A 25,562-nucleotide genomic window follows, 5' to 3' on the forward strand; every position below is an offset into this window, starting at 1 on the left:
CACACCTGTCCTGGCCGAGATGAACCTGTGAGTGTAGCTGACCCTGGTGTGGCCACAGCCGTGTGGACTCTAGGCCTGAGGGAGGCACTCAGAGTCCCCTGGGTCTCCCAGCTGCTGGGGACATATAGCAAGCTCCTCACGTGGCCTGGAGACCCTTCACTGTGGTTGAGAAAAGTGAGAGAGCACCCCCATGGGTGAGGGCAGTGACCGCTTCTGTCTGCCCTCATATTCTCAGAGTGGGTAGGGGACCCTAGGTGAGGGACTCAAGGGACAGGGAACCAGTTTTTGCTGGTTCCCTCTGGAGTTCACGTCTGCTTTATCCTTGGAGTCTCCCATCCTAGCCCCTTAAGGTCAAGGTCAAGCAGTGGAACCAAGACTCAAAGCTGCTGCCCTGCTGCAGCTGGGAACCTGAGCCTCTGGCTGCGAGAAGAAAGCGTCCGGGCCTCACTGCAGTTGAAAGGTGATCGGATGCCATATTTCAGAAGGAAATGAACCAGGGCAAACCAAGTGACATGTGAGATAGAGCCTGGCTCGCAGTAAGGACCCGTAAGAGTTGCATGTATGAGAAACAAAGAACGCGTGTGAATGTAAAAGTCACCGGCTCCCAGGCTCCACCAGGAAACCTGGCCAGAGAAGGCTTTCAACACAAACAGGCTTTCCTCTGCAGAGGGGCCCCCGGGGCCCAGAGCGCTCAGGGCTCTGGCAGACCCGGTGAGAGCCCCAGTGTGGGAACAAAATGAAATGGAGAATGAATGAAACACAGGAATGAAATGGGGAGACACGGAACCCCTTGCAGTTGAGGGGGACATGGGCCCCGTGCCTCAGACACTCAGGCTGGTGCTCTCGAAGCTCCGGATCACAGCAGCGGTCATACTGGCCTCCAGGGACGATGCGGAGGCTCAGAGCCCAAGGAGAATGGACCCCGGCTCCCCACTCAGCCCGGAGCCGAGGCTGGATGGAACGCGAGTCTTGTGACTCCAGATTGAGTCGTTTCCCTCCGACACAGCTGCCTCCCATTAATCTCCGATGTGCGAGACTTGGAGCGCAGCCCGTAAGCGGCGGCCGGGCTGCCAGGTTGCTTGAATCGGGCAGCGCTGACCCAGGGCAGGACCGCTCCGATGCCGCCGGGACCCGTGGGAACGAGGCTCTCCGTCCCGGGTGCGTGTCCTCCTCGGCAGAGCCGTGGGTACCATGCCAGCGCTCTCGGCACACGCTGCTGGCGCTCCAACTGCCCACCCAGCCCTGGCTGGGCATGGGGACACTGTCCCTGCCTCCTAGGGTAGGGGGTGGGGATGGACAGTCAGCAGGAAATCACACATAACTACTTAGCTTCGGATGAGTGGGTGCCATAAAGGCCGGGCACGTGCACCCAGGACGATGGGGTGTCACCCTCTTTGTGAGAACTCCCACCTTCGGGGCCGTGAATTCTGCACCACGCAGGGCCCTGTATCTCAGTGAAGGTCTAATTTAACCCCTGAGGACGGGAGGGGCCTCCAGTTCTTTCCCTCCGTTTCTTTCTCTTCCAAGAGAAACGTACAGAAGGAACAGGAGGCACTGGGGGTGTTTCAGGCGTGTCTCCTGTGGCCCCCATGGGTGGGCAGAGGAGGCCCGTGGCCCCCGCAGTGTCCCAGCGCTGGCTGGCCGGCCAAGGCCGCCTCTGAGAAGAGGAAGTGACGGCTGAGACTGAGGCTGCCGAGGACAGAGTAGTGTGTGGCTTCTGAGCCGCCTTCCTTTAGAATTACAAACAGAGCACAAGGTCACTTTTTTCCACTGCTCACCAGCCCCGCGCCCCAGAAAAGCTCCTTAACCCTTCCAACTGCAGGTGCCACATCATAACATTGAGATGCTGCCAACAGGGCTTGTGAGGCAGTGTTACTGTGATGCTGACATCAGATCCTCTGTCCAGAACATTTAGCACAGTCTCTGGCCCCTGGTCGGAGAAGACAATGGCAATCCACTTCAGTACTCTTGCATTGAAAATCCCATGGACGGTGGAGCCTGGTAGGCTGCAGTCCATGGGGTCGCTAAGAGTCGGGCACGACTGAGCGACTTCACTTTCACTTTTCCCTTTCATGCATTGGAGAAGGTAATGGCCACCCACTCCAGTGTTCTTGCCTGGAGAATCCCAGGGATGGGGGAGCCTGGCGGGCTGCCATCTATGGGGTCACACAGAGTCAGACACGACTGAAGCGACTTAGCAGCAGCAGCAGCAGCTGGCCCCTGGTAGATTCTCAGTGAATGTCACCCATTACCATCGCCAGCTCTGGCACAGTCGTGATAGTTATCCCATTGATGTAGTTATTGCTATTACCATATTTCTTCATTTTTTCCTATCAAAGCAGGTGTCTTTCCTGGGTGTAATTATCTGGATGCTTGTCTCTGTCCCCACTTGACTGTGACTCCACGAAGGCAGTGTCAGCTAATTCAGAGTGGCTGGGCCGCACCCCTCTGGGTGTTGTTAGGAAGGAGAGAGGCCAGCGCTCTGTCCCTTCCTTCTCGCCAGGGGGCTGCCAGGCCAGCTTAGTGCCCTTGTCTTGCAGACGTAAAATTCACGCTGAGAGGCGCGAGGTGACTCGCCCAAGGTCGCTCCACCAGGAGGTGGCAGGTACCAGTGGGAGCGCAGGCCTGTCTGCCTCTGGGTCCCACGTTCTTTGCTGTCGCCATTCATCATCCTTGATCCCGCCCACTCCAGAGCCCTTGTTAGAAGGCTCTGTGTTCTTTTCTCTTCCAATCAGTCAGTGGTCTGCTGGGCAGCATGTTGGTTTCTTGAGAGAAGTGTAATGAAAACCAGATTTCGTTCATGATATCTTGTTCCCCAATGACTGTCAGTTCTCATATGTTCCAATAAAACTGCTAAAGAAACAGCCACTTAAAGATTATTCATGGAAAAATTATGCTGAGGAAAAATAGAGCAATCCTCTGAGATAGTCAAGCCGCGTGGTCAGTTTTTCCAGCTGCTCGTGCCATATCGGGCTGGGCAGCGGGGACCACACTCCTCTAGGGCAGGCCAGATCCCCAGCCCATTATCACCGCCCCCGCCCCGTGGACACGGAGGAACAAACTTGTCAGCCACCCAGCTCCAAACTGGCCCAGAAGACACGTGTCCCGGGTGCTGTCACATGGCGCCCCCACCCCACCCCAGGCCTGGTGGGGCTGGCACGTGAGGCCTTTCAGTAGCAGAATGTCACTTACTGGCAGAGAGGCCACCACCCCCCGCCCCGCCCAGGTCCCAGCTGAATGGAAATTCTTCTGCTTCAGCGTCAAAGTCCTGCTGTTGGTCCACAGTGCAGGGATGGGAGTGATGGAGGGCACTGAGAGGCAGTCAAGGCAAGAGGGTCAAGGCAAGCATCAGACTTGACCCTGGGCCCAGGGAGACCACAGCCCCCCACCTCCCCCCAGCTGAGTTCAGGGGCATCTGAGGCCAGGCCTGTCTCCCACCCAAAGCAGCAAGAAGAAGGGGGCGGATCCGGGCCTCGGCCTGGAGGGGGAGTCAGGAGCTGAGTGGACGTGACCAGAGGCGAGTCCCGAGGCTCGGGAGAGCCTGTCTAGGGTCCGAGCCAGGGTGCAGGAACCTCTGGGAGACAGGTGGGGAAGGGAGTGGGTGAGGGGAGAGCCGAGGCCAGGGAGGTTCCCAGAAGAGCCTCGGAGTGTCCACTTCTCACCGCACACGCGGCCAGTTCAAGGAGCAAACCCAGCTCCCGTCGGCCACGTGACCTGGGGGCAGGGAGGCCTCCGCAGGACAGCTGTAGGAGTGTTGACGGCTCGGGAGTCTTTGGACTCAGCAACGGAGCGTTTGCACAAGCCTGGCACACAGCTGATGCACAATAGGTGTTAGTCTCCCTCACCTTCCCTTCCTCAGGAGCAGCAGTTGGACGTTTATCCATCACACGTTTCCTTCAAGAAGTGCCTTCTACTTAGATCAGATCACCTCGAATGTGTCGCCATGTTCCTCCTTCCTCAGTTTCCCCCTAATGCCTGACCTTTGAACTGCTTGAGCTCCTTCCCCACCACGGGCCACCGCCCACCACCCCCTGCCCCCAGTTCCCAGATAGTGGTGCAGGGCCCAGGTCCTGCTCACAGGCTCTCTCACCTGTGGAGCGGGCCTCCTCCAAGTACCCACCTTCTGGGTGGCAACACCACACATAGCCAGAGACCAGGCCTGCAGCGCTCAATTATCACTGTTATTAATGCTGGGACACCACCGGTTCCAACCACGGGGAGGAGCCAGGCAATCTGACCTTTATAAAATACTTACTGAGCCCGGGGTGGGAGCCAGAGTGACTCAGGCAGCGAGACTGTGATCCTGCGTACAGGCAGCTGATAAACAAGCCACATTCCACCCTCCTCACGGATTCATTTATTGAGCAATACGTACAAAACAGAAACTAGGCCGGGTGCTTCCACGCCGCCTTTCCTCCCCGCGGCCGCTACACGAGATGTCTCCCCAGGACAGAACTTGCTTTCATCCCGGTGCTTTGAGCAGAAGTTCTTCATGGGGTGCCCATCAGAACCACGCGAAGAGCAGCAGCCCTGACCCACCTGAGGCCCGCAGAACCGGGCCCTCCTGGGATGGGCCCAGGAAACTCCGTTTCTCACACACCCTCCAGATGCTGCTGATACAAACATGCTCTGGTTAAGAATGACCGTCTCAGAGAAGCTGACGGCGACGTGGAACCCCTCCCAGGAAAGTGCAAGTGTACACAAAGCTTAGCCGCAGACCTCACTGGCTCCCATGGACCCTCCCAGGGTTGGCGAAGTCCAGGCCACGACTCTCTGAGTCATTGTCATGGGTTGGTCTGTCGGAGCCCCAGTTCTTGAGATGATGCCACATGCAGGCTGGAATCGGGACCTCAAATAGCTCCCCCTCTTCTTATCAAATTAAGTCTTCTGGATCCCCCTGCTCGACACAAGTCTGAGCTCTCTGTCTCAGTGGAGGAAGGTTATTACTTCCATTCAGGTCTGAGTGGGCAAATGACAGAACAGAAGCTGAAATCAACACAGCAGAAGCTTTGTTCAGTGGCTAAAGAATGGAGAAGCGGGAACTAAATTCAGAGTAAAGACAAAGGGATGAGCAGTGAGGCTAATAATGAGGAGGCAGATGCCTTAGTCTACCGGGGGAGGGATGGGGCTTTTTCAAGGGATTAGGGTGCCACCCCCTTTCTATCCTTCTTTGGTCCTTAATGTCCAGTCTTGGCCACCAATGGATGTGTCATTTAATATGCTAATGTAGTCAGATGGAGGTACAAGGAGACTCAGAGTCTGTTGGAAATCACACTCATTGCCATCTTGGTCCCAGCTGCTTCCATCTGGTTTTTTCTTTGTGTGTGTGTGTGTGTGTGTGTGTGGTTTCCTTTTCTATCTCTGGACCCTTTAACTTAAAGATTTATATTCACTCCTGCTAGAGGTGGGAGAGTTGGCAAGGTTTAAGCAAGGACACTTCTGCTAACAGTGGAGGTTGATGGGTTTTGTTTTCTTAATTTATTTATTTGAATTTGCCTGGTCTTCTTTGCAGCATGTGGGGTCTAGTTCCCCAACCAGGGATGGAAGTCAGACCCCCTGCACTGGGAGCATGGCGTCTTAGCTCCCAGGAAGTCCTGGTTGATGGGTTTTGAGCAAAGACCTGGAGCAGCTCTGACAGCGCTGTCTCCTGCCACCTGGCCAGGTGGCCCAGACAACCAGGCAGAAGGGAGCCCGCCGACCAAGGCCCCATCGTGCAGCCCCCAGTTCCTGGCAAAGGGTGGGGAAGGATAGACCTGGACTCCAGCACAGCCCCTAGCACGGCACCTGGCACAGAGAAAGTGTCCACTTGCTTTTCAAGTCTGTTCATTTTAAATCATGAAACCTTTCTACAAAGAGAATATCTATGGTACCTCCCACCCATATTTAACGGAAGTGAACATTTTGCCATATTTGCTTTATATCTCCTTAATTGTTTACAGATAGATTACACTCCATCTGTTCCCTTTCTTCCATATGGAAGTATCTACTGTCCCCATACCATTTTGTGTTATTCCTGTGTGGATTTTTGTATTTTACTACACGTATACCTATATATGGGCTTCCCAGATAGCACTAGTGGTAAAGAACTCACCTGCCAATGCAGGAGACATAAGAGACGCAAGTTCATTCCCTGGATTGGGAAGATCCCCTAGAGGAGGGCATGGCAACCCACTCCAGTATTCTTGCCTGGAGAATCCCCATGGACAGAGGAGTCTGGAGGTCTATAGTCCATAGGGTCCCACAGAGTTGGACATGACTGAAGCAACTTAGCATGCATGCATACATATAAACATATATACTAGGTTTTTAAAATACTACATAAGTGGCATCATGCCATTCACCTAAACATTCATCTGCAACTCGCTCTGCCTGCTTACCATATGTTTCTGTCATATGGATTGTATCCACATGGATACCTGCAGATCCAGTTTCTTCATTTTTTCCTGCTCTGTAGAATTTGTTGAATGAATGAACTGCAGCTCCCTTATCCATTTCTCTACCAAGGAGCATGCAGATTGTTTCCCCATTGAACGTCCTTGGAAAGGAAATGTGTCCCCCTTGTGCATGGATGCACGTCTCCTGAGGGCAGACACCCAGAACTGGAATGCTGGGGTCACAGTGATGCCATGAAGGCATGGCATCTTCACCTTTTCTCAGCATTGCTAATTGCTTTTCAAGTATTTGACACACAAATGAGCCCTTAACTAGCATTCACATTTGATACTGTCAGGCTAATCACTTTTTTTTTAACAATCTAGTGAGCTGAAAATGTATCTCAGATTTACTGTAATTTGCATTCCCATTATTACCAGTGAGGATAAGGCATCTTTCCATATAGTTATTGGTAACTGAGGTCATTTCCTCTTTTGTGAATTTCCCATTTATTTCCTTTGCCCATTTTCTTGGGGGCGTATATCTCTTTCTTACTGGTATTTGAAGTTCTCTATAAATCTGAACCGGAACCCTTTAATGGTGATGTGGGTGACATATTCCTTCTCTCAGACTACACCTTGCCATCTAATGTTGCTTTTCCTGTCTTTTGTTTATTGGCTTGATTTGGTACAGAAATGTTTAATCAAATTTTTTCATTTTTTAAAATGTATTTTTTAATCGGAGGAAAATTGCTTTACAGTGTTGTGTTTCTGCCGAACACCAGCACAAATCAGCCGTAATTATACATTTATCCCCTTCCTCTTGAGCCTCTCTTCCCTCATTTTTTTTCCTTGAAGGTTTATGCCTTTTGTTTCTTTCCTTTCCCCAAGGTCATAAGGGTTGTCACCTTTTTCTTTCCAGTATTTTGGCATTTTTGCTTTTCATATATATGTTATTAATCCACTTGCATAGTGTAAGGTAGGAGGACTCAATAATTTCATCTTTTCCCACATGGAACCTAAGAATTCTGGACCCATGTACTGAAAAGACCCTGCCTTCCCTTTAACTTGTAATGCCACCGCTACCATGGAGAAGTCTAGACTCTTACTTTTGATTCACTGAACAGTTTCTCTGTCCACGTGCCAATACCAGACTGTTTGAATTACTTTTGTCTTGTGTTTTGGTCTGATAACTGGTAGGACAAGTCCTGTGCTGTTCTTTTCAAGATTTGTTGTGACTACTTTATCCCATTCTTCTTCAGGATTTTAAGATCAGCCAAAATGACCAGGTATAACAGGATTTGAGCACCATGCCCCTGACCGTTTCAGGCTTTTCACTTATCAGACTTTCATGAATCTGTATGATGGTTGGATTTGAGAAGTTTAGACTGGCTGCAGGAAGAAGAGAAAGTGTGGCAACTCAGACCAGTCAGTGACAAGAGAGATGGACAGGGACAGGGTGTACAAAACCTAGGGGTCTTGGTGATTGTGTGTGGCAAGTAAGAAGAGATGGGGAAACAATGGAAACAGTAAGAGACTTTATTTTTGGGGTCTCCAAAATCACTGCAGATGGTGGCTGCAGCCATGAAATTAAAAGACACTTGCTCCTTGGAAGAAAAGCTATGACCAACCTAGACAGCATATTAAAAAGCAGAGATATTACTTTACCAACAAAGGTCCATCTAGTCAAAGCTATGGTTTTTCCAGTAGTCATGTATGGATGTGAGAGTTGGACTATAAAGCAAGCTGAGTGCTGAAGAATTGATGCTTTTGAACTGTGGTGTTGGAGAAGACTCTTGAGAGTCCCTTGGACTGCAAGGCGATCCAGCCAGTCCATCCTAAAGGAAATCAATCCTGAATATTCACTGGAAGGACTGATGCTGAAGCTGAAACTCCAATACTACGGCCACCTGATGCGAAGAACTGACTCATTGGAAAAGACCCTGGTGCTGAGAAAGATTGAAGTCGGGAGGAGAAGGGGATGACAGAGGATGAGATGGTTGGATGGCATCACTGGCACAATGGACATGAGTTTGAGTAGGTTCTAGGATTTGGTGATGGACAGGGAAGCCTGGTGTGCTGCAATCCATGGGGTTGCAGAGTTGGACACGACTAGAGCGACTGAACTGAACCGAGTAAAAAGAGAAAAGGCAAGTCACAGTCTGGGAGGAGCCAATGACTGCTCCTTCCAGGCCAGGTGACTAAGTGGCCAGCAGGGCCTCCAGCCAAGGCTGGAAATACAGGAAAAGGGTTCAAGTTCAACCTTGGCTGAACTTATGATATCTTAGGAAAGTTCAGATGAAGGGATCAAGCCAACAGAAGGAAATGCAGGTCTCAGGCTCAAAAAAAAAAAAAAAAAAAAATGGATGGCTGGAGACTTCCCTCATGGTCCAGTGGCTAAGACTCCTCGGGTTCACCATTCAGGGGACCTGGGTTTGACCCCTGGTCAGGGAACTAACTTCCACATGCCTGCAACTAAAGATTCTACATGCCACAATGAAGACCCAGTGCAGCCAGGTAACTAAATAAATATTTTAAAAATAAATAACGGTTGTGCATTTCCATAAGCTCCCTTTCTCTTTAAAACAAACAACAACAACAAAAAAGAAGGATGGCAGTAAAGGTTTAAGAGTCATCAGCCAACCTGCTGAGTTAAAATCAGATCAGAACCAGGAGCCAAAGAGGGAGGCTTGTATAGACAATACCAGCCACTGGGGGATAAGGAACCCATGGAGGAGGCTGAGTGACAGCGATCAAAGAGGTTCAGGGAGAAGCAAGAGCGAGTGACGTCACAGGCACCCAGGAAGCAGAGGCTTACGAGGAGTGATCGCCCGCGTCAGCCGCCAAGGGCGCTGGCAAGGAAGCCAATGAGTGCTTGACGATTTGGCCCAAAGGAGGTCAATGGAAATGTCATTAGGAAATGGAAACCAGATTTAGTGACTCGGGGAGTGAGTGAGGGGGCGGCAGAGGAGTGGGGGGCAGGCCAGTTTTTGAGGAAGTGTGGCGCCTGGGAGGAGAGCCGGGCCAGGGGACCTTCTTTTGCAGAAGGAGAGAAACTAAGAGTGTATGCAGGAACTGGGGAGTGGAGTGAACAGGAGACGGGGAAGTGGTGCAGTGAATTCTCAGAGGGAACAGTAGGTTGGGGCGGAGGTCCCTGTTCCCCGGGGGCCTGGCAGGAAGCCTGTTGTCGCCGGAGGTGCACGTGGCGATTGAGGGCAACCAAACCCAACAGGCACAGTGTTCTCGTGGCCGGAGAGTGGCAGCATTTTGGAGGGGAGAGGGTCTGATAGTTTTGCAGGGGGGCTGAAGGAGGGGTTGACACCTGGGAATAGTTGTTGAAGGGAACAGTGGAGACCTAGTGCAGGGCTTAGTGGTGGGGCCTCACGGAAGTGAAGGAGAGGATGTAGGCGTCAGGGAGTGGGATGTGGAGGAGGCACGGGGCAGGGGGGATGACCGCCGAGAGTGGGAGGTCAGAGCCTGAGATTTCGTGAGTTCCTTGCATCGGCAACCCTCCGAAGTGCCAGAAGCTGGACTTCCCATAGTGGACAGGCTGGGGACAAGGGTCGTTGTTTTGGATGCCAAAATAAGAATGAGCCGAGCCTGCTGGAGGACATGGGGACCCTTGGGTCACTAGCGGATCTGCAGCATCTTGTGGTGGAGGATCTGGAACCCTGGGTGGACCTCTGGCCTCACAGGCCCTCCAGGATGTTCCCCAGCACAGCCAGGCAGTAGCCCCCTTGTTTGCCCCGCATTCGATGTGCTCCACCGGAAGTGACCAAGCCCCTTTGCAGAAACCCTGGCTCCCATTTCCAGTGTCTGGCCCAGGTAGCTATGGCTCAGCTGTCATCTGGGGTCACCTCCCTCTGACATAGACTGGGACCTGGGGCTCTTTACTGCAGTGCTTGACCTGGACAAACGTCTCCTGAGCAGCAGATACAAAGAAACTATGAGGAACTAAAAATAACTGCAGGCATGTGCAGTTGGGGCAAATTTCAAACAATAAGATACAAAAGGGCCAAAATCCTACCCCCACTCCTGAGGTGCCTGGAGCAGGATACTGCTTGTGATCCGTCTGTGCAGCACCACCAGGGGGCGGGCAGACCACCTAGGCCACCCCTCTGGCCTGACCCACTGATCTGCACCTGCCCTCACCCCATTTAAGGAACCAGATCGCCTTCCCACAGGGAGCAAGCAAGGGAACCTGTTGCTTGTTTTTGCTCCCTTGTGAGTCTGATTAAAGCCTTGCCTGAATTCCTTGTCTGATCTCTTATCCGTTTCTGTTGATTCGAGTCCAAGAACCCAGCTTGGTTAACACCTTAAGACCTCCCTTCCCAAATCACAACCACAGAAACTAAAGAGACAACAGTGGCCTAGACCACGCCCCACAGAAAATAGCTGTGAATGTGGCTAACATGAAGGGCTCAGCCTCTCAGCACATGCTGCTCAGTGGGGTTTGTGACCCCAACCCCCTGGCTTTGATGACCTTCCATTGGCCCCATGACTGGGGCTGAGGAGGACAGGGTAACATTATCATAATAAAACCAGAGTGAGCACTAACTGTGAAACTCTGCCTATGTTACCCCAAGACCTCTCCCGGCTACCCACAGGGTGAGTGCATTCTTCCCACCTTTCAGATGAGGAAACAGGCTCAGAGAGGAAGCAACCCATTCAAGGTCACCCAGGCAATAACAGATGGGCCTAGGTGTCTGACACCCTGCCTGCCTGGCTGTGCTCTCTCTCCCAGTTAATCCACTGCCCCCAGTGAGCCCTGCACACATCCCTTTTGGTTGGACATGTGCTTCAGAAGAGAATCTGGCCTTGGAAGGGCACAGGGGTACGGGCCCTGGACCTGGACTCAGAAGTCACACTACTGAGGCTCAACTCTGTCCCCCAGCGGGGTGGCTATGAGAAGTACTGCCCCAGGGGAAACAGGCCAGGCTGCAGACCCCCGCCTCCACCCCTTGTCCATCCATGGCGCTCTCCTCCACGTGAGCAGCGGGGCTGTCGGGCCAGGGACGCTGTGCACAGCAGGACTCTGGCCATCCTGACGGCCTGTTGTCAAGCTTACTACATGTATCACAACGTGCCTGGCAGCTGGGGGTGAGGGGTCGGGGTCTCGTGATTAGACAGCTACAGGGCTTGGGGAACCTTGCCCCCTCCTGTCAGCTGAGCAAGGGGTCTACCCCCAAACCCAGCCCACCTCCCCTGAGCCCCGCCAGCCCCTCGCCTCACTCTCTGTGCTCTGTTCACAGGTCCGTCCAGCGGCTCCAGTTCCGCAAGGTTCAGCCGGCGGCCCACCTGTCCGGACGCTTCTGTGGCCGGCAGCCTCCCCACACCCCCAGTTCCAAGACACAGGAAGAGCCACAGTCTGGGCAACAAGTGGGTGACTGCGTGAGCCCCTGACACCGGGGTCGGGGCAGGACCGAGCATGGGGCGGGGCTGAAGAGCTGCTGGGGATGCCAGCCCACCCGGGCCTCCCCTGCCCATCTGGGAGCTGCTGGTGGGCACTCTTGGTCTCCCAGGCTGGTGCCCCCTCCTCAGGCTGGCATGGGCTTAGGAAGGGCGAGAGTGGCCGTGGCTGCATCGCCCGTGTACTAGTGACGGGTCTCCAGGGCTCAGCAGCTGATGGAGGAGGCGTGCAGGGAAGGGCAGGGAGGTAGTGGTGGGCTTCTAGCTGGCTTGCCCAAGCTCGGTTAGTGCCTCCTTGTGGAAAGAAAACCCCAGAGTCCAGGAAACACCATGACAGTCCTCCAGGGAGCACGTGGTATCTCATGGCACCTGTGTGTCAGGGCTCAGCATCTCCACTTGCTGAAAGTTACAGGAAGCCTGAAGAGCCCAGAGCCTGCTGCAGGTTCCCCCGGCTCCATGGGGCTGACAGCTGGGGGACATGTGTGGTCCTTAGCATGGCTGGGCAGCTGTGCGCATGTCCCCAGGGTGTTGGGCACAGAACTCTGAGCAGTTGGGTCCCTTCTGCCCTCTCTCCCTCTCTCTCTCCTTCTCTCTGTTCCTTCCTTCGTTTCATCCTCCTACCGCTAAGACACAAGCCTCAGCCAGCCCAGGCTAGGCCTGGGGGAGAAAAGGCTTGCTTCTCCGAGAGTTCGGAGCTTGCTCGGTGCTGGATACACTGCCACGTGCCTGTCCAGCTTCCTCTCGCTGGGCCCCCACAGGCCTCTGGAGTAGGCACTGCCTGATTCATGTTGTAAGAATGAGGCCAGGAGGTCCGACAGGAGAAGCGCCTGGCAGTGGTGGGTGAGGCTGGAGCAAGGACTTGGACCAGGTGTATGACTCCAGAAGCAGGTGTGCTGACCACAGCGGCAGCCATCTTTTTGCTTGTTTGACCCCATCACTCAAAAGCACCATCTGCTCACCTGAGCCTCACAGTCATCTTGGGAGACAGGCAGGGTGAGTAGCGTGAGTCCCCATTTGCCAGAGAAACTGAGGCTCAGAAAAACGATGTGACTTGCCCAAGGTCACGCCATGGGGAGATAGAACTGCGGTTCTGGGTGAGGGTCTTTCTCCCGCAGTGGTGCCGTTCTGCTCAGGGCCCTGGTTCCAGCTGGGGCAGGTGGACCCACTGTTGCTCCATAGATAAGGAGCTTTGCCTTCTTTCTTCCTTTCCGTTTTCCAGTATGATGTGTCAGTTGAGTGTAGTTGAGAGTAAAAGCGCGACATTCCCATCGGAGAAAGCGAGGCACCTGCTAGACGACAGTGTCCTAGAGTCCCGCAGCCCCCGCAGGGGCCTCGCCCTCGCCTCCTCCTCCGCCGTCACCAACGGACTCTCCCTCGGTAAGCGTCCCCGGCCTGCACACGACAGCAGGTGGGCCACGGCTCGGCGTGTCTGTGTCTGTGTCCGTCACTGCAGTGCCCGGGGGCCCCGCAGCCCCCTGCAGAGAGGGCTCCCCGCAGGCGTCGCCAGAGCCAAAGAGGCCTTTGCTTCCCAGTCTCCAAGGCTTTACAAAGGGCCTTGGGTTTGTCCTCATCCTGCCAGTGGCCCTGAGAGGGGTAAGAAACAGAGGACGGACATGTACCTGAGACCCACAGTCCTTGGCAGGCGACTGCCAAAGCCTGGTGGCTGCTGCCCCCGCGGGGCTCCATCCTTGGGGAGCCACAAACCCTGACCCGCAGGGCAAAGGAGGAGAGACTGCCTGGGGATGGCAGCAAGGCGGCCCCGGGGTGCTCCCCATGTGCTTGTCTTCATACCGAGAAGCCAAAGTAAGGGAGGATGAAAAATTGACCTTCTGGGATGAAAACGTATGTCTGAACTTCAGCCAGAAATGGTGCTTATGTCAACAGAAAGACAGAAGCTGAGCTGCTGGGGCCAGGATGGCGGGTGGTGTCAGAGCTAAGGATGGCGTTGAGCTCTGGTCACAGGTCCATCCCCCCGTGGAGTCCAGGTCACCCAGTCACTTCTGCCGTCAGACAGGTGTGCTCTCCGCTGGCCGTGTCCTCAGTGTGCTGTGCTTCTGTAGTCTGTGTGTCTGTGTGTCTGTCTTAACAGGGAGCCCTCCTGGGGCTGGCAGCAGGTTAGACAGAGACCAGTAGGGTGGAGGGCCCCAGCGCATGGGAAGGAAGAGGTACATGGTACATGCAGGAAAATCGGGCGGGAATCTCCCATCCCATGAAACGGGGCCAGTCTCTGAGGCAGTGTGGCCTCAAGGGGGCACCTTGCTCCCACTTCCTAGAAAGTGTGTGACAAGCAAAGCCCGTGTCTGCTGTCCGTCCAGGGAGGAGGTGCTCCTCCTTGGACCCGGTCAGGGGTTTCCGCCAGCTTGGGACAGTGTAGCCCGGGGTTCCTAGGTGCAGCTGGGAGAAGAGTTCAGGGTCTGTGAGTTGGGGAAAGGCTGGGTTAAACCAGGGTGGCGGGTCTCTTCCCGGAGACTTGACTGTACTGATGGGCATTGTGGGTCTCCCGGGAGTCAGCCGAGCCCGAAGGTTCCCACACTGTCTGGGCTGGAACCCTTCTCCTTGGAGAATCCCCTGGGATGGGGTTCTGAGCCCGCCTGGGAAACGCCGGCCCGAGAGCATTGGGCTGGGCAGCAGAACAGCTCTTTTACATCCAGGAGATTTTCAGAGCTGTGCCTGAGCCCAAGCCTTGCTATTCCTGAGACAGAAAACCAAGTCAGATGCTGTGCTGTCCGGTGTCCAGGCGGGAGGTCACCAGGCGGGGCAGTTCCCGAACACTCAGGTTTTTCTGTTTGGAGCTGGAGCTGGGAGCTCACGGCCCTGTATGCCTGGGCCCTGCTTGGGGCTGAACTGGTCCTTGTGTCCTGGAACTGCCAAGGGGCCTGGGACCACCCCCCCCCCCGACTCCCACTGCCCGGCCGTGGTGCCAGCAGGCAGCCCAGGCAGAGAGGGCAGAACCCAGGCACCTCCAAGGAAAATCTCTCTGCTTCCTTGTGGCCAAAGCTGGGCCTTGGTGAGTCCCAGTCAGCCCTGCGGGGGCAGGCCAGGGGAAAGCCGAGCCCTCTGTGTGCACACTGCCCCGGGCTCTGAAAGGCGCTCCGTGGGGGCTTCTGTCCAGTGCTGAGCAGCTGCTCTGTGGCCCGCGTTTAGTCCAGCCCTGACCTTTGAAGGAAGAAGTGCTCATCTGGCCCCTGTTTGGCCCCAGTTTCCCTTGGGCCAGAAGGAGGGCAGTGGTGGAGCCAGGCCAGGCCAAGACAGAGTCTGAAGGGTCCTGACCCCGGGGACTGGTGTGCGGGCAGACACAGCACTTAGGGGGCAGGGAAGGGAGAGGAAGGCCCACCTGGGAACCATGGGACGGGGTGGGCCGAGTGTCAGACAGAGCAGCAGCAGAGCAGAGCCCGAGCCACACCGACACCCCCGGGTCAGGCGGTGTCCCTCTGGCACATCCGCGCAGCTCGGGGCCTGGGCCCGGCAGAGAACAGGCCGCTCTAGTGGCCCCACTCCTGCGAGGCCACCCCCCCGCTCCTGTGAGGCCGCCCTGCTCACTCATCTGTGTTCCTTTTCCAGGCAGTAGTGAGAGCTCAGAGTTTAGTGAAGAGATGTCTTCAGGGCTGGAAAGGTGAGTGTGGCCTGGGCTGGGCCTCCCTCCCGGGGAGTCGCTCGGAGGGGGGCAGCCCAGGGACTGGAGACCAGCCCCACCCTCCTCACCCAGCCTGTCGGGGGCTGCCCCATGGCTCCGCAGGTCAGCGCGGCCCAGGGGCAGGGAGGCCGCCCGAACAGGATGGGCGTGGGGTGGGGGGGCCCTCCCTGGGGGCCCCCCTGCTCTGGCGGCCCTCCTCATCCTCGGGTACAGAGTCGTCCCGGGAGTCTGGAGGCAGGCACCTCTCCCTCAGGCCGAGCTACGGAGGACTGAGATGTGGGTTCTCGAAAGCAGAAGCTTGAGAAGTGGGTCTGGAGACGGACATGTGGCTCCGCCTGGTGGGGTCTGAGAGCATTGCATCCCTGTGGCCTCGGGCTGACACCCACCCTCCTGGGCGCCGGTGAGCCGAGGGGACTCTGCCCAAGGTTCCCTGCAGCCAGTGCGTCTGCCCCAGGAAGTCCTCCCCGCGCCTCCCTCCTCCACGTGCTGACACTTTCTCTGTGCCAGGCACCAGGTGGGCTCTGGGAAGACAGGGACCCTGTGAACGGGGAGCTCCCGCAACCTTGGCGCCGCCAACGGTGAAGGGCATTGTGGGGACTCAAGTTCTTGGGGGAGTAGGGGGCATCCAGTGACACAGAAGTAGGCTTGCATCGTCCTGCAAAGTAGCCCCACCTCTAGCCTGTGTACACAGGGGCCCACAGGCACACACAGGCACACCCTCACAGTTATACACACCCACACCCGCGCCCCTCCCCTGGTGCTCAGCCCCACAATCATAAATGGTCAGAGGGGAGGTGCAGCCCATCGGGCGGGGCCCCACAGGGTGGAGGGACAGGATACGGGGACGGTGACCTTTGTTGAGGGCTCCCCGTGTACCAGGCGCTGTCTTGGTCTCTCCCAGTCCTCAAGCCCTCCGGCACGGGGATTACCTGTAAAATGTCCCTGTTTCACATCTGTAGACAGCAAGGCGCAGACGGGTGGCGTGGCCCTGCCTCACCCGCCCCTGCGGGGCAGAGCAGACCCACATCCACCCCACCACCCCCCCCCCCCCGACCGCAGGGCCCATGTGGTCATGACCATGCCTCAGCCAGAGCCTCTGTGATACTGCAGGACCTGGCCGCACGTCGTTCAGCCTGTCTGTCGGTCCTGGTGATACCCTAGCTGGGGGGCTGGGTGGGGAGAGATGACATCCTAAGCCCTCGGAGCTCCTCTTTCTGTCCCGCCCCAGGCCTCCTGGAGGGACGTTTGCCGGGCTCTGATTTGGGGAGCACAGGCCCCCTCTCTGTGGGCCCACTACCCCAGCAGGGGGCGAGAGCCAGACAGATAGCAGGCAGACATCAGATCTGACTGGCGGAAGTTTGACTCAGCACCAATCAGGGGACTCCTGGGGCGACCCTGAGGAAAGGGGGCTTACAGGCAACCCAGAGTCTCCCCAGCCACACACAAGCCTGAATAGTACCCAGGCCTGGACCTGCTCATGTTTCATTCATCCCTTCGGTCATTCATCCCTTCAGTCATTCACCCATTCACTCATTCATTCCTTTGTTTACTCATCCATTCATTTGTTCATTCATTTACTCCTCCATTCCTTCATTCATTTATTCATTCACTCATCCATTCGCTCACTCATTCACTCATCTATTTTTTCTTTCATTCGCTCACTCATTCATTCAAAGCTGTTTATTAAGCAGGTTCTCCCTGCCAAACACCTCGCTAGTCTTTCAGGGTGGCGGACATGGTTCCTGCTGAGTCCCCACGACTGAGATGGGAGCTGCCAGGAAGGAAGGGGGTGAGAGAATTCCCTCAGGGACACAGTGCTGTGTTCCACTCAGAGGGGAACACCGCACGCTTTAGCGTTCGGATTCTTTCTCTTCCACTTGGGATTTAGCGGTAGATTCAACTTAAGAGTTTAGCGGTGGATTCACTCTACGTCCAGTGTCTCTAACAGGCCATTTTGGAGAGCTCCCTGGCAAGCACCTGCCGCCCACGCAGCCCCAGTGCAGGTGCTCAGCCTGCCTCCAGGGCCCTCGAAACAGCACCCTACCCCCATTTCTCATCTCCTTGGGACCCCGCGCCCAGTCCGGCCCCTCCTTCCTGAGGGGAACAGGAGACCGCCTGCTCTGGAGATTCAAGGCGGCCCTGACGATCCAGACGCTAGGTGCCCCCCCACCCCCGTGGCCCAGGCTCCAGCCTCCATTTCTGTCCTGCACTAGCCTCTTCTCATGTCCCCCAGAAAGAGTCCGCTCCCTCAAAAGCATGTGCACATTCGCCCCACGGCAGAGTTGGAGAGGCTTTACCTCACCTTCGAAATCTTTGCAAAACGTTGCTCTTTCTCTCACAGTGCAGTGACCCTAAGTTCCCCTGGGCTCTGCCTACCCGGAGCCCTACCCACCAGACCCCCCTCCACCCTGGCCTCCCCCACACCACTTTACTCCTGCTCATTGAAGGGGAGCAGATTCCCTCTTCCTGGGAGCTGGGCCTCACTCTTCCTGGGCCCAGAGGCCAGCAGGTACACCCACAGAGCCTCCCCTCCTGGACCCCCGCCTGCTGTTCCCGGCAGACGCTATAAGAATGCGCTCTCCCTGCATCCTTACATCTGCGTGAGGAGATGGTGACCTCGGAACCAGAGACTAGGGTGCAGGAGAGGGCTGGGCCACAGGGGAAGAGGTCCTAGTTCCCCAGTCCCCAGAGGCCAGGCAGGGGCCAGGGGGAGAGCACCTTGCCCCGCAGCCCTGAAACTTAACAGGGTACAACCTTCAACTCACTTGCCCACCAGTCCCCCAACCCTAGTGACAAACTTGGCCTTGCCCAGGGAGACACTTGGAAGCAGATGCGAGCCTGCGTGGCAGGGAAGCCCAGGCCAGTGGCCCCCACCACCACCAGCACATACCCCTCGGTTGGTCTGAGGCCACATCAGTCAGCCTGGAGGCCATGTGAACAGACCAGCAGGATGGTTCTTGTTGTCTGGCTAAGGGGGCGGTCATGTGGCCCATCTTGTGAGTTTATCTCCTCGGGTTGGGTCACACTCCTGGATATTTCAGCCTTGGGGCCCCAAGGCGCCCTTGGGTGATCCTCTGCAGTTCAGAGCTTGGACTTAAGTGGCCAATCTTAAAGAGCGGGCGTGTTGGAGCCCCCAGTATCCTGGTGACCCTCTGGGCTGCTCTCTGTGGGAGTGGGCCAGGTGTGGCCACTGGGTCCTGTTCCTGCTGGGCCTGTGGAGTGGGGGTTCAAGGGTCACTTCCGAGCTCTGCTCATCTCCTGTCCCTCATCCAGCTCAGCCTCAGCGAGTCACAGGCCTGGGTGCTGGGGAGGGATGGGAAGAAATGGGAGCCAGGAAGTGGCCAGACCCTGGTGGTATGGGTCATTTCTTAGCCCTCAGAGACCCCCAAAGACCCTCCCCTATCGTCAGGGCCCAGAATGAGGACAGAGTGGTAGTCCTGGCTCAGGGACCTCCCGGGAACCAGAGGCCAGAGAGTCACTGGGGAGGGGGGCAAGCGTGGGACCCCCCTCACGTCCCCGACCTGCTGTTCTCTCACCTCGGGCTTCCTGGGAGTGGGACAAAGGCGAGAGAGCCCCGCATCATGTCTGCCTTCCCAAGAAAGGACGGGACGGCCCTGAAAGGCATTTTCAACGCTGCGAGTCCTTGATGAATTGAAATGTAGGGGCTGTGGACATTGCCTCAGGCTGGCCTCAAGCCAACCTCAGGCTCCTCACAAAGAGGAAGGGGAGCGCGATTGTTAGGCACGCATGTCGGGAAGGGATAACAGCTGCTTCTCTGTGCCTGAGTAGAACAAGAGTATCAGCCCAGGAGTTAAACATTTTAAGTGAGGCTTTTAGAGAAAGCAGAGTGGATGACAGGGATGAACATGTGTGTGTGTGTGTGTGTGAGAAAGTGCATGGGATTATTCATCTTGGTTATCTCTGCTTGTAGAGTTATTGAGTGAGTTTCTTTCCTTTATTTTCTTTTTCTGTAGTCTCCAAATTTTCTACAAGTGCTAAATGTTTCTCTTTCACCCAGGAAAAAGTAACATTTAACTTTTTAAAAATAGGACATAATCAGAAAGGCTAAAGGGTCACCTTTTAAGGGGTAAAATAGGGAAGCAGGTCACAAAGTTCATTACGAAATACTCAGCCTCCTGTCTCCTCTAGCCTGTGAGGAAGAACCTTCTCACGGGACGAACTGGCCAAAATACAGGTGGTGGAAAGCCTGGGAGGCAGAGGGGTCCTTGGAGGAAGCCCCCTCTGGTGGGAGAGGGGAAGAGAGCAGGAGAGGAAACTGTACCACCACCACCCCCCAAACCCTGGCTTCTGGGGGAGGGGCAGGCTGCAGCAGGGGGATGGTCACAGCTCACGGCCAAGGTGGGAGATAGATTTGGTCAACATGCCAGGTGCACAGAGGGTCAGGAAGAGGACATGATGGCAAAGTCTAGCAGGGGGGATCGAGTCAGACGGCGGCTTCAGGGGTGACTTCTGTAGAGGTGATGGTTCAGCAGAAGCCCAAGGACACCGAGTGAAAAGGACTAGAGTGGGCCCTCGGGGGCGGGGGTCGAGGGACCTGGGGAGGCTGCAAGGCCTGAGCCATGTCCTGGGAGGAGAGGTAGCCTCTCCTCCATCAGGGATGGAGGATCTCCATCAGGGATGCTGAGCATCCCTGAGGCTCTGCAGGAGCGGTAGGGTCCACGATGAACCTGGTCTCTGGAGTTCTGGGTGTGCCTCTACAGGGGGAGGTCATGGTGGCTTCTGGATGTTGTCAGCCGTGTTGGGGGAGGGGGAGGCTGAGGTCAGGGCTGCTTGTGCTCTCGGTGACCTTGGGCATGTCTCTCAACCTCTCTGAGCCTTGGATGCCCCCAACTCTACAGGGAGGATGCTCACAGGAAGATCTGGGCATGTAAGTGCAGTTGCTTTGGTCAGGGAACTTACTTTGGGATGTATATGAACTTCACTCAGTAGGAACCTCTTGCCAGCAAGCAAGCGATCCTGGAGTCTAAGACTGGGTAGGGTGAAGAGAGAGTCCCCCATGTGGCAGTTCAGTCATCCTGGGATGGATGGACTGCATGAAGGCAGGTGTCCACCATGCCTGCTGGCCTCCGGGGTGACCGAACTGTGGGGAAGGCACCTGTAAGTGAGGGCTGTCGACACTTGGGCCACGGGTGCTCTGGAGTGTAGGGGAGATTCTATAATGCAGATTCTGCCCTGTACTCTCTTTAGCCTCTGAAATCTCCCGGCATCCTCTGGGAGACCCCAAGAAAATGGAATCATGGCAGCAGAGCCCCAGGCCTGCCATTCCCAAGGCAGAGCCTTTGAAAACACTCCTCTCCCTCCTGGAGAAGGTCAGGGGACTCTGGCAGATGCCCTGGGATGGACCAGGGTTCAGGGGTGCCTCTTGGGCCCCAAACTCTGCCATGTGTTGGGAGAGGGAGGCAAGGTTCTGGGGGGGTGATCCTGGAGGCGAGGGATCCACTTTAACTGAAGTGCAAGAGTAAGGGTGGTGTTTTCAGGATGACTCTCACCAAGGGCCTCGCTGCCCCACCCCAACCCCACCCCGTCCCCCTGTGGCTGAGGCCCAGTAGCCCCCCTGAGGCTCGTGTCCCTCACCTGCTCACCCCTCAGTCTGGTTTCCCAGGTCCATTCCACTCTGTGCCTCCATCCTGCTGCTCTGCCTTGGGTGGCAGCCCAGCTGGATGATGCGCCAAGCTTCTGATTTTGGTTCCCCCCAAAGGCACCATCTCTTGCTTTGCTCTCAGCGTCAGGAACTGAAGTCTGGTAAATAAGTCTCCACCCAGGAGCTCAGGCTCCTCTGGGAGAGAAGAGCGGGCAGAGTCCCTGGCCTTTTGATTGACCCTGTCCTTGGGCCCTGACAGACAAGGGCTGGGCCCTGCCAGCTAGCTGCTGCAGCTTCCCAGGTAGCTGAAAAGTCTCTGCCCGTGACCTCTGTGTCCAGCACCTATAGCCCCTCAGGGTCGGGACCTGCAAGGGGGGCAGGCCCCTCCTTCCACCTCGTGTTACTCCTCTCTGTGCATATCTACTGTGCTTTCCACTGTGTCTGCAGCCCAGATTTCTAGACCTCTCAGCTCACATTGGGGACACCTCTTAGCTCCCAAGTTTACATGTTAGAGCTTCACCGAGCTGCAGAGCCTGACTGTCAGCCTCTCCTATCTGATTCCTCATTGCCAGAGATAAAACCTGATTGACCTGGCTTGGATCAGGGGTTGTTCTGTCCCCTTACTTAAGCATCCAGTACAAATACAGCTCCTAGGGACCCACTCAGTGGATCAGGGACACTGCCCAGAGAAGAATGTGACTCCCAGGCAGCAAAAGTCCTCTAACAAAAACTGCTGGAAGGGATGTCCCAGGGCCCAGAGGACTCAGCCTGGGCAACAAGTGGGTGACCGTGTGAGCCCCCAACACCAGGGTCGGGGCAGGACTGAGCATGGGGCGGGGCTGAAGAGCTGCTGGGGATGCCAGCCCACATGGGCCTCCCCTGCCTGTCTGGGAGCTGCTGATGGGTGCTCTTGGTCTCCCAGACTGGTACCCCCTCCTCAGGCTGGCACGGGCTCAGGAAGGGCTGGGGTGGCCATGGCTGCATCACCCGTGTACTGCTGACAGGTCTCTGATGGAGACTCAGCAGCTGATGGAGGAGGCGTGCAGGGAAGGGCAGGGAGGCAGTGGTGAGCTTCTGCTGGTTTGCCCAAGCTTGGTTAGTGCCTGTTCGTGGAAAGAAAACCCCAGGGGCCGGGGGACACTGTGACCATTATCCAGGGAGCATGTGGTTTCTCATGGTGCCTGTGTGTCGGGGCTCAGCATCTCTGCTTGGTGAGAGTTGCAAAAAGCCTGCAGAGCAGAGAGCCTGCTGCCGGTTCCCTCCAGGGGGCTGACAGCTGGGGGACATGTGTGGTCCTTAGCATGGCTGAGCAGACTCAAGAAGGCAGCTTCCTGCCTGCAGATGAGTATGAGTCATTAGGAAGTGGCTGGGACCAAGCTCTGGTCCAGTGGGCAAGGGTTTACTGGTGCAGGTGGACACTGCTGCTGAACAGCATCACCTGGACCCTTCCACAGGAACACTCGACCAGCATCTCTGTGTACCTGAGATAGAAGAATTGAGGGGGTGGGGTGCATGCTACATCTGCTAAAACAAGATTACACTGAGGCCTCAGTGTAATTGTTATTCAAGGCTCCACCCTGCTCTCCTTTCCTGGACCAGCAACAGGAACTCAGAGCTTTATGAAATTTAACCACTGAGATACCTACTACCTCATGTATGTTGAGGGGAAGGTGCCTTTCAGACCTGTCTTGGCTGCTCTGAATTCTCAGGATGCTCTTGGTCCAAGCAGACCCCTGGCTGCTTCTACTTCATTGGCACTTCCCATCTTTCTCTTCCCAGTGTTGTGACCTTGGGCAAGTTACTCCACCTCTCTAAGCCTCAGACTCCTTATCTATAAGGCGGGGATAAGAACAGTGCCTGCCCCACAGTGCTGTGATAAAACAGGATAATGACCCAGGACTGCTTAGCAGTTGCCTGGTACCCATCATCCCGGTCATCACCATCATCCCATCATCCAATCATCTTCATCCTCACCATCATCCTATCATCTTTATCTTCCTCCTCTTCATCGTCATCTTCTCGAACACCCTTTGGGACTGAGGTTCTGCTTGGTTGCAAGCCCACATATTTCCCAGACCAAACTTCCCATGAGGAAGGTGGCCTACTGCAGGCCTCCATCCCACCAAGATCTGTCCCCAAGAGGGACCCATAGAATGGCCTTCCTGGGATGCATTCTGTTCAGCCACTTGTTCTCAGCATGCTGCTGGAAAAGGTGTCTGTGATTCTAGAGATGGGAGCTCCCTGTGTCATTTGGAGATGTCCCATTATTTCTGGAGTTCACCAAATACCACTGCCCACTCGTTTTGCATTTTCTGGTCCTGAACATTCAAATAACATTCTTAGAGCAGGGATGTGATCAGATGGTCTGGTTCCAGTGGCTAAAGATCCTGGCTCTTCTCTACTAGACCCAGCCAGAGCCACCCCACGTGTCACAGCCCTCCTCCAGCCTGGCGAGGCTTGCTTTGGGAGGAAAGGCCGGCCACCACCCTGCTTCTAGTCTCCTAAAAGCTGGCCTTGGCAAAAAGTCACCATTCCACTGCCCTTCAAGGCCAGGGTCATTCCCCAGGCTCCAGGAGGAGTGGGCTCTGATGCCCGCCCCCTGACTTGGAGCAACTTAACCAACAGGGGCCCTCGGCTTCCTGTGGGAAAGACATCCTCCCTTTGTGAGCACGTGTGTCCCCATCCCTAATGACAGGCCAGTAGGTGGCTTCACCTCCTGGAGCCCCAGTTTCCTCATCTAAGACAGGGTGAGGACGGTGGCCTCCCCACCCCCCGCCACAGAACTGGGAGGAGCAGGCTCTGAGAGCACTCAGCCATCTCATGGTAAGCAGGCGATCAGTGGCAGCTACTCTTAAGTGCCAGGCAGCCTGAACCACCAGGAGAAGACTCTATCGGGGGGGGGGGGGGGCGATGGACCTGGGGGGTGGCCCCACCCCAGGAGACCCAGGGGCTAAGGATCTGTGGTCATCCCACCTGACAGACACTGACAGAGCCCATTCACTGTGCGCTATGACAGAAACCTGCAAGAATTGGTGCCTCTGAGAACAGAAGGCCAGGGAGCCACCCACAGGCTCCAAACACAGACTCAGTCCTCCTGACAAACTCCTCCACATGCGACAACTCAACCTGGCTCCCACTCTGAAAAGTGTGGAAGGAGCCTGGAGAGTCAGACAGACCTGGGTTCAAACCCTGGCTTTGAACATGCCTCGGTTCAGTGTCTTCACATAACTGAGCCTCAGGTCCCCGTTCAGTGTTGCTTAAACAAAGCTCCCATGAGACAATCAATGGCCTGATGCACAGGAGCGGTCACTCACTAGTGACTCTCCCATGAGCTACCCCAGTGACCCCCGGCATCCCTGCACATCCTGCCAGTCCACTGTGCTCTGGGGCACCTCACTCCTTCAGGAAGAACATGAGGAAAGACTGCTTAGAAGGCTAGACTGGTTGGAAGATGCAGGTCTTAAAGTAGAACGAAAAGTAAAGTCGCTCAGTCGTGTCCAACTCTTTGTGACCCCATAGACTGTAGCCTTGGGCTCCTCCGTCCATGGGAGGACGGAGGTCTTAAAACTCTCTATCAATAGTCCTGCCAGCCACGGACTGTCTCACAAAAGGGGAGAGAAGGCGGCAGCGCCCACCAGCACATGACCCTGTCTTGGAACAGTCCACTGTCACCACACATTCTCCTGGGGTGCCGGGAGCAAAGATTCATGAGAAGAAATGTGGAGAAGAAGGGGCCAGAGGATCCAGCTCTGCAAAGGGAGGCTCCATCCTCAACTCCAGAGAGATTACAGCTCAGAGCGGGAATGCACATCAAACCAAGAGGCATCCTCCAGGCACAGGAGTGTCGCTGCAGAAAGTTCACTGTCAGACCCTGCCCTGCCTCATAAGGGACCCCAGCCATGACTGGGGAGAGAGGCAAGCCCAGGGCAGTCTCTAAGCCTCCACACAGCCTGCTCAAGCACTGGGCTGTGTCACACCCAGGTGTGAATAAAGGGAGGAGGCAGTTCTGACCTGTGGACTGGAGGTTGAGGGTGCCAGGGCCTCTGAGCTCATGGTGGGGGCGGGGTGGGCCTGTGACCATCATATCACCAGGGTTGGCTGGGGAAAGGGCAGAGACTCGTTACACTTGAGGACTTGGGGGACCGAGCACGTGCTGCAGCTCTTTGTCACCTACAGAGAAGTGGCTGATGGACGAAGAAGACAGGGTACCAGGGCAGTTGACCTGGATGACCGTCAGACTCCCACCAACCTTGAACTTGGGCCTCTGGACAACAAACCCCAGAATGTCATTAAGAACTGTTCCTTCTTGAGCGGAAGATGGAGGGGCAGGGAGCAACACAGCTACCCCTCAGAGAAACCTGAGCTCAGTGAGGGTGTGATGCTGTGACGAGTGAGGACATCCCCACACCACCCCCAGGTGTCCAGTGCCACAGGGCAACGTGCAGCAACCTGGGACTGGCAGTGGACAATAGAGGGAACAGTTAAAAAGGAAGTGTGGGCCTTGTCTGACTTTATAAACTGAGTTGCCAATGGAGGGCTATAGCCC

The 25,562-nt window shown here is 55.8% G+C and overlaps 1 protein-coding gene across 9 annotated transcripts in view; it reads left to right on the forward strand.

Annotated features, from left to right (window-relative positions):
* The window catches only part of RALGPS1 (Ral GEF with PH domain and SH3 binding motif 1), a 296,430-nt gene that overhangs the window by 256,557 nt on the left and 14,311 nt on the right, over window positions 1–25,562 (forward strand). For 7 of the 9 annotated variants that reach the window (XM_043469590.1, XM_043469589.1, XM_043469588.1 and 4 more), the window contains exons 13-15: window positions 11,624–11,750; window positions 13,000–13,157; window positions 15,342–15,393. In XM_043469590.1, the coding sequence (XP_043325525.1) occupies window positions 11,624–11,750; window positions 13,000–13,157; window positions 15,342–15,393 (337 nt within the window). The remainder of the gene's footprint in view (window positions 1–11,623; window positions 11,751–12,999; window positions 13,158–15,341; window positions 15,394–25,562) is intronic. The other 2 variants (XM_043469596.1, XM_043469597.1) reach the window with 1 other exon arrangement.

Source organism: Cervus canadensis, chromosome 5 (genome assembly GCF_019320065.1).
Source record: "Cervus canadensis isolate Bull #8, Minnesota chromosome 5, ASM1932006v1, whole genome shotgun sequence".
Lineage (NCBI taxonomy): Eukaryota > Metazoa > Chordata > Mammalia > Artiodactyla > Cervidae > Cervus > Cervus canadensis.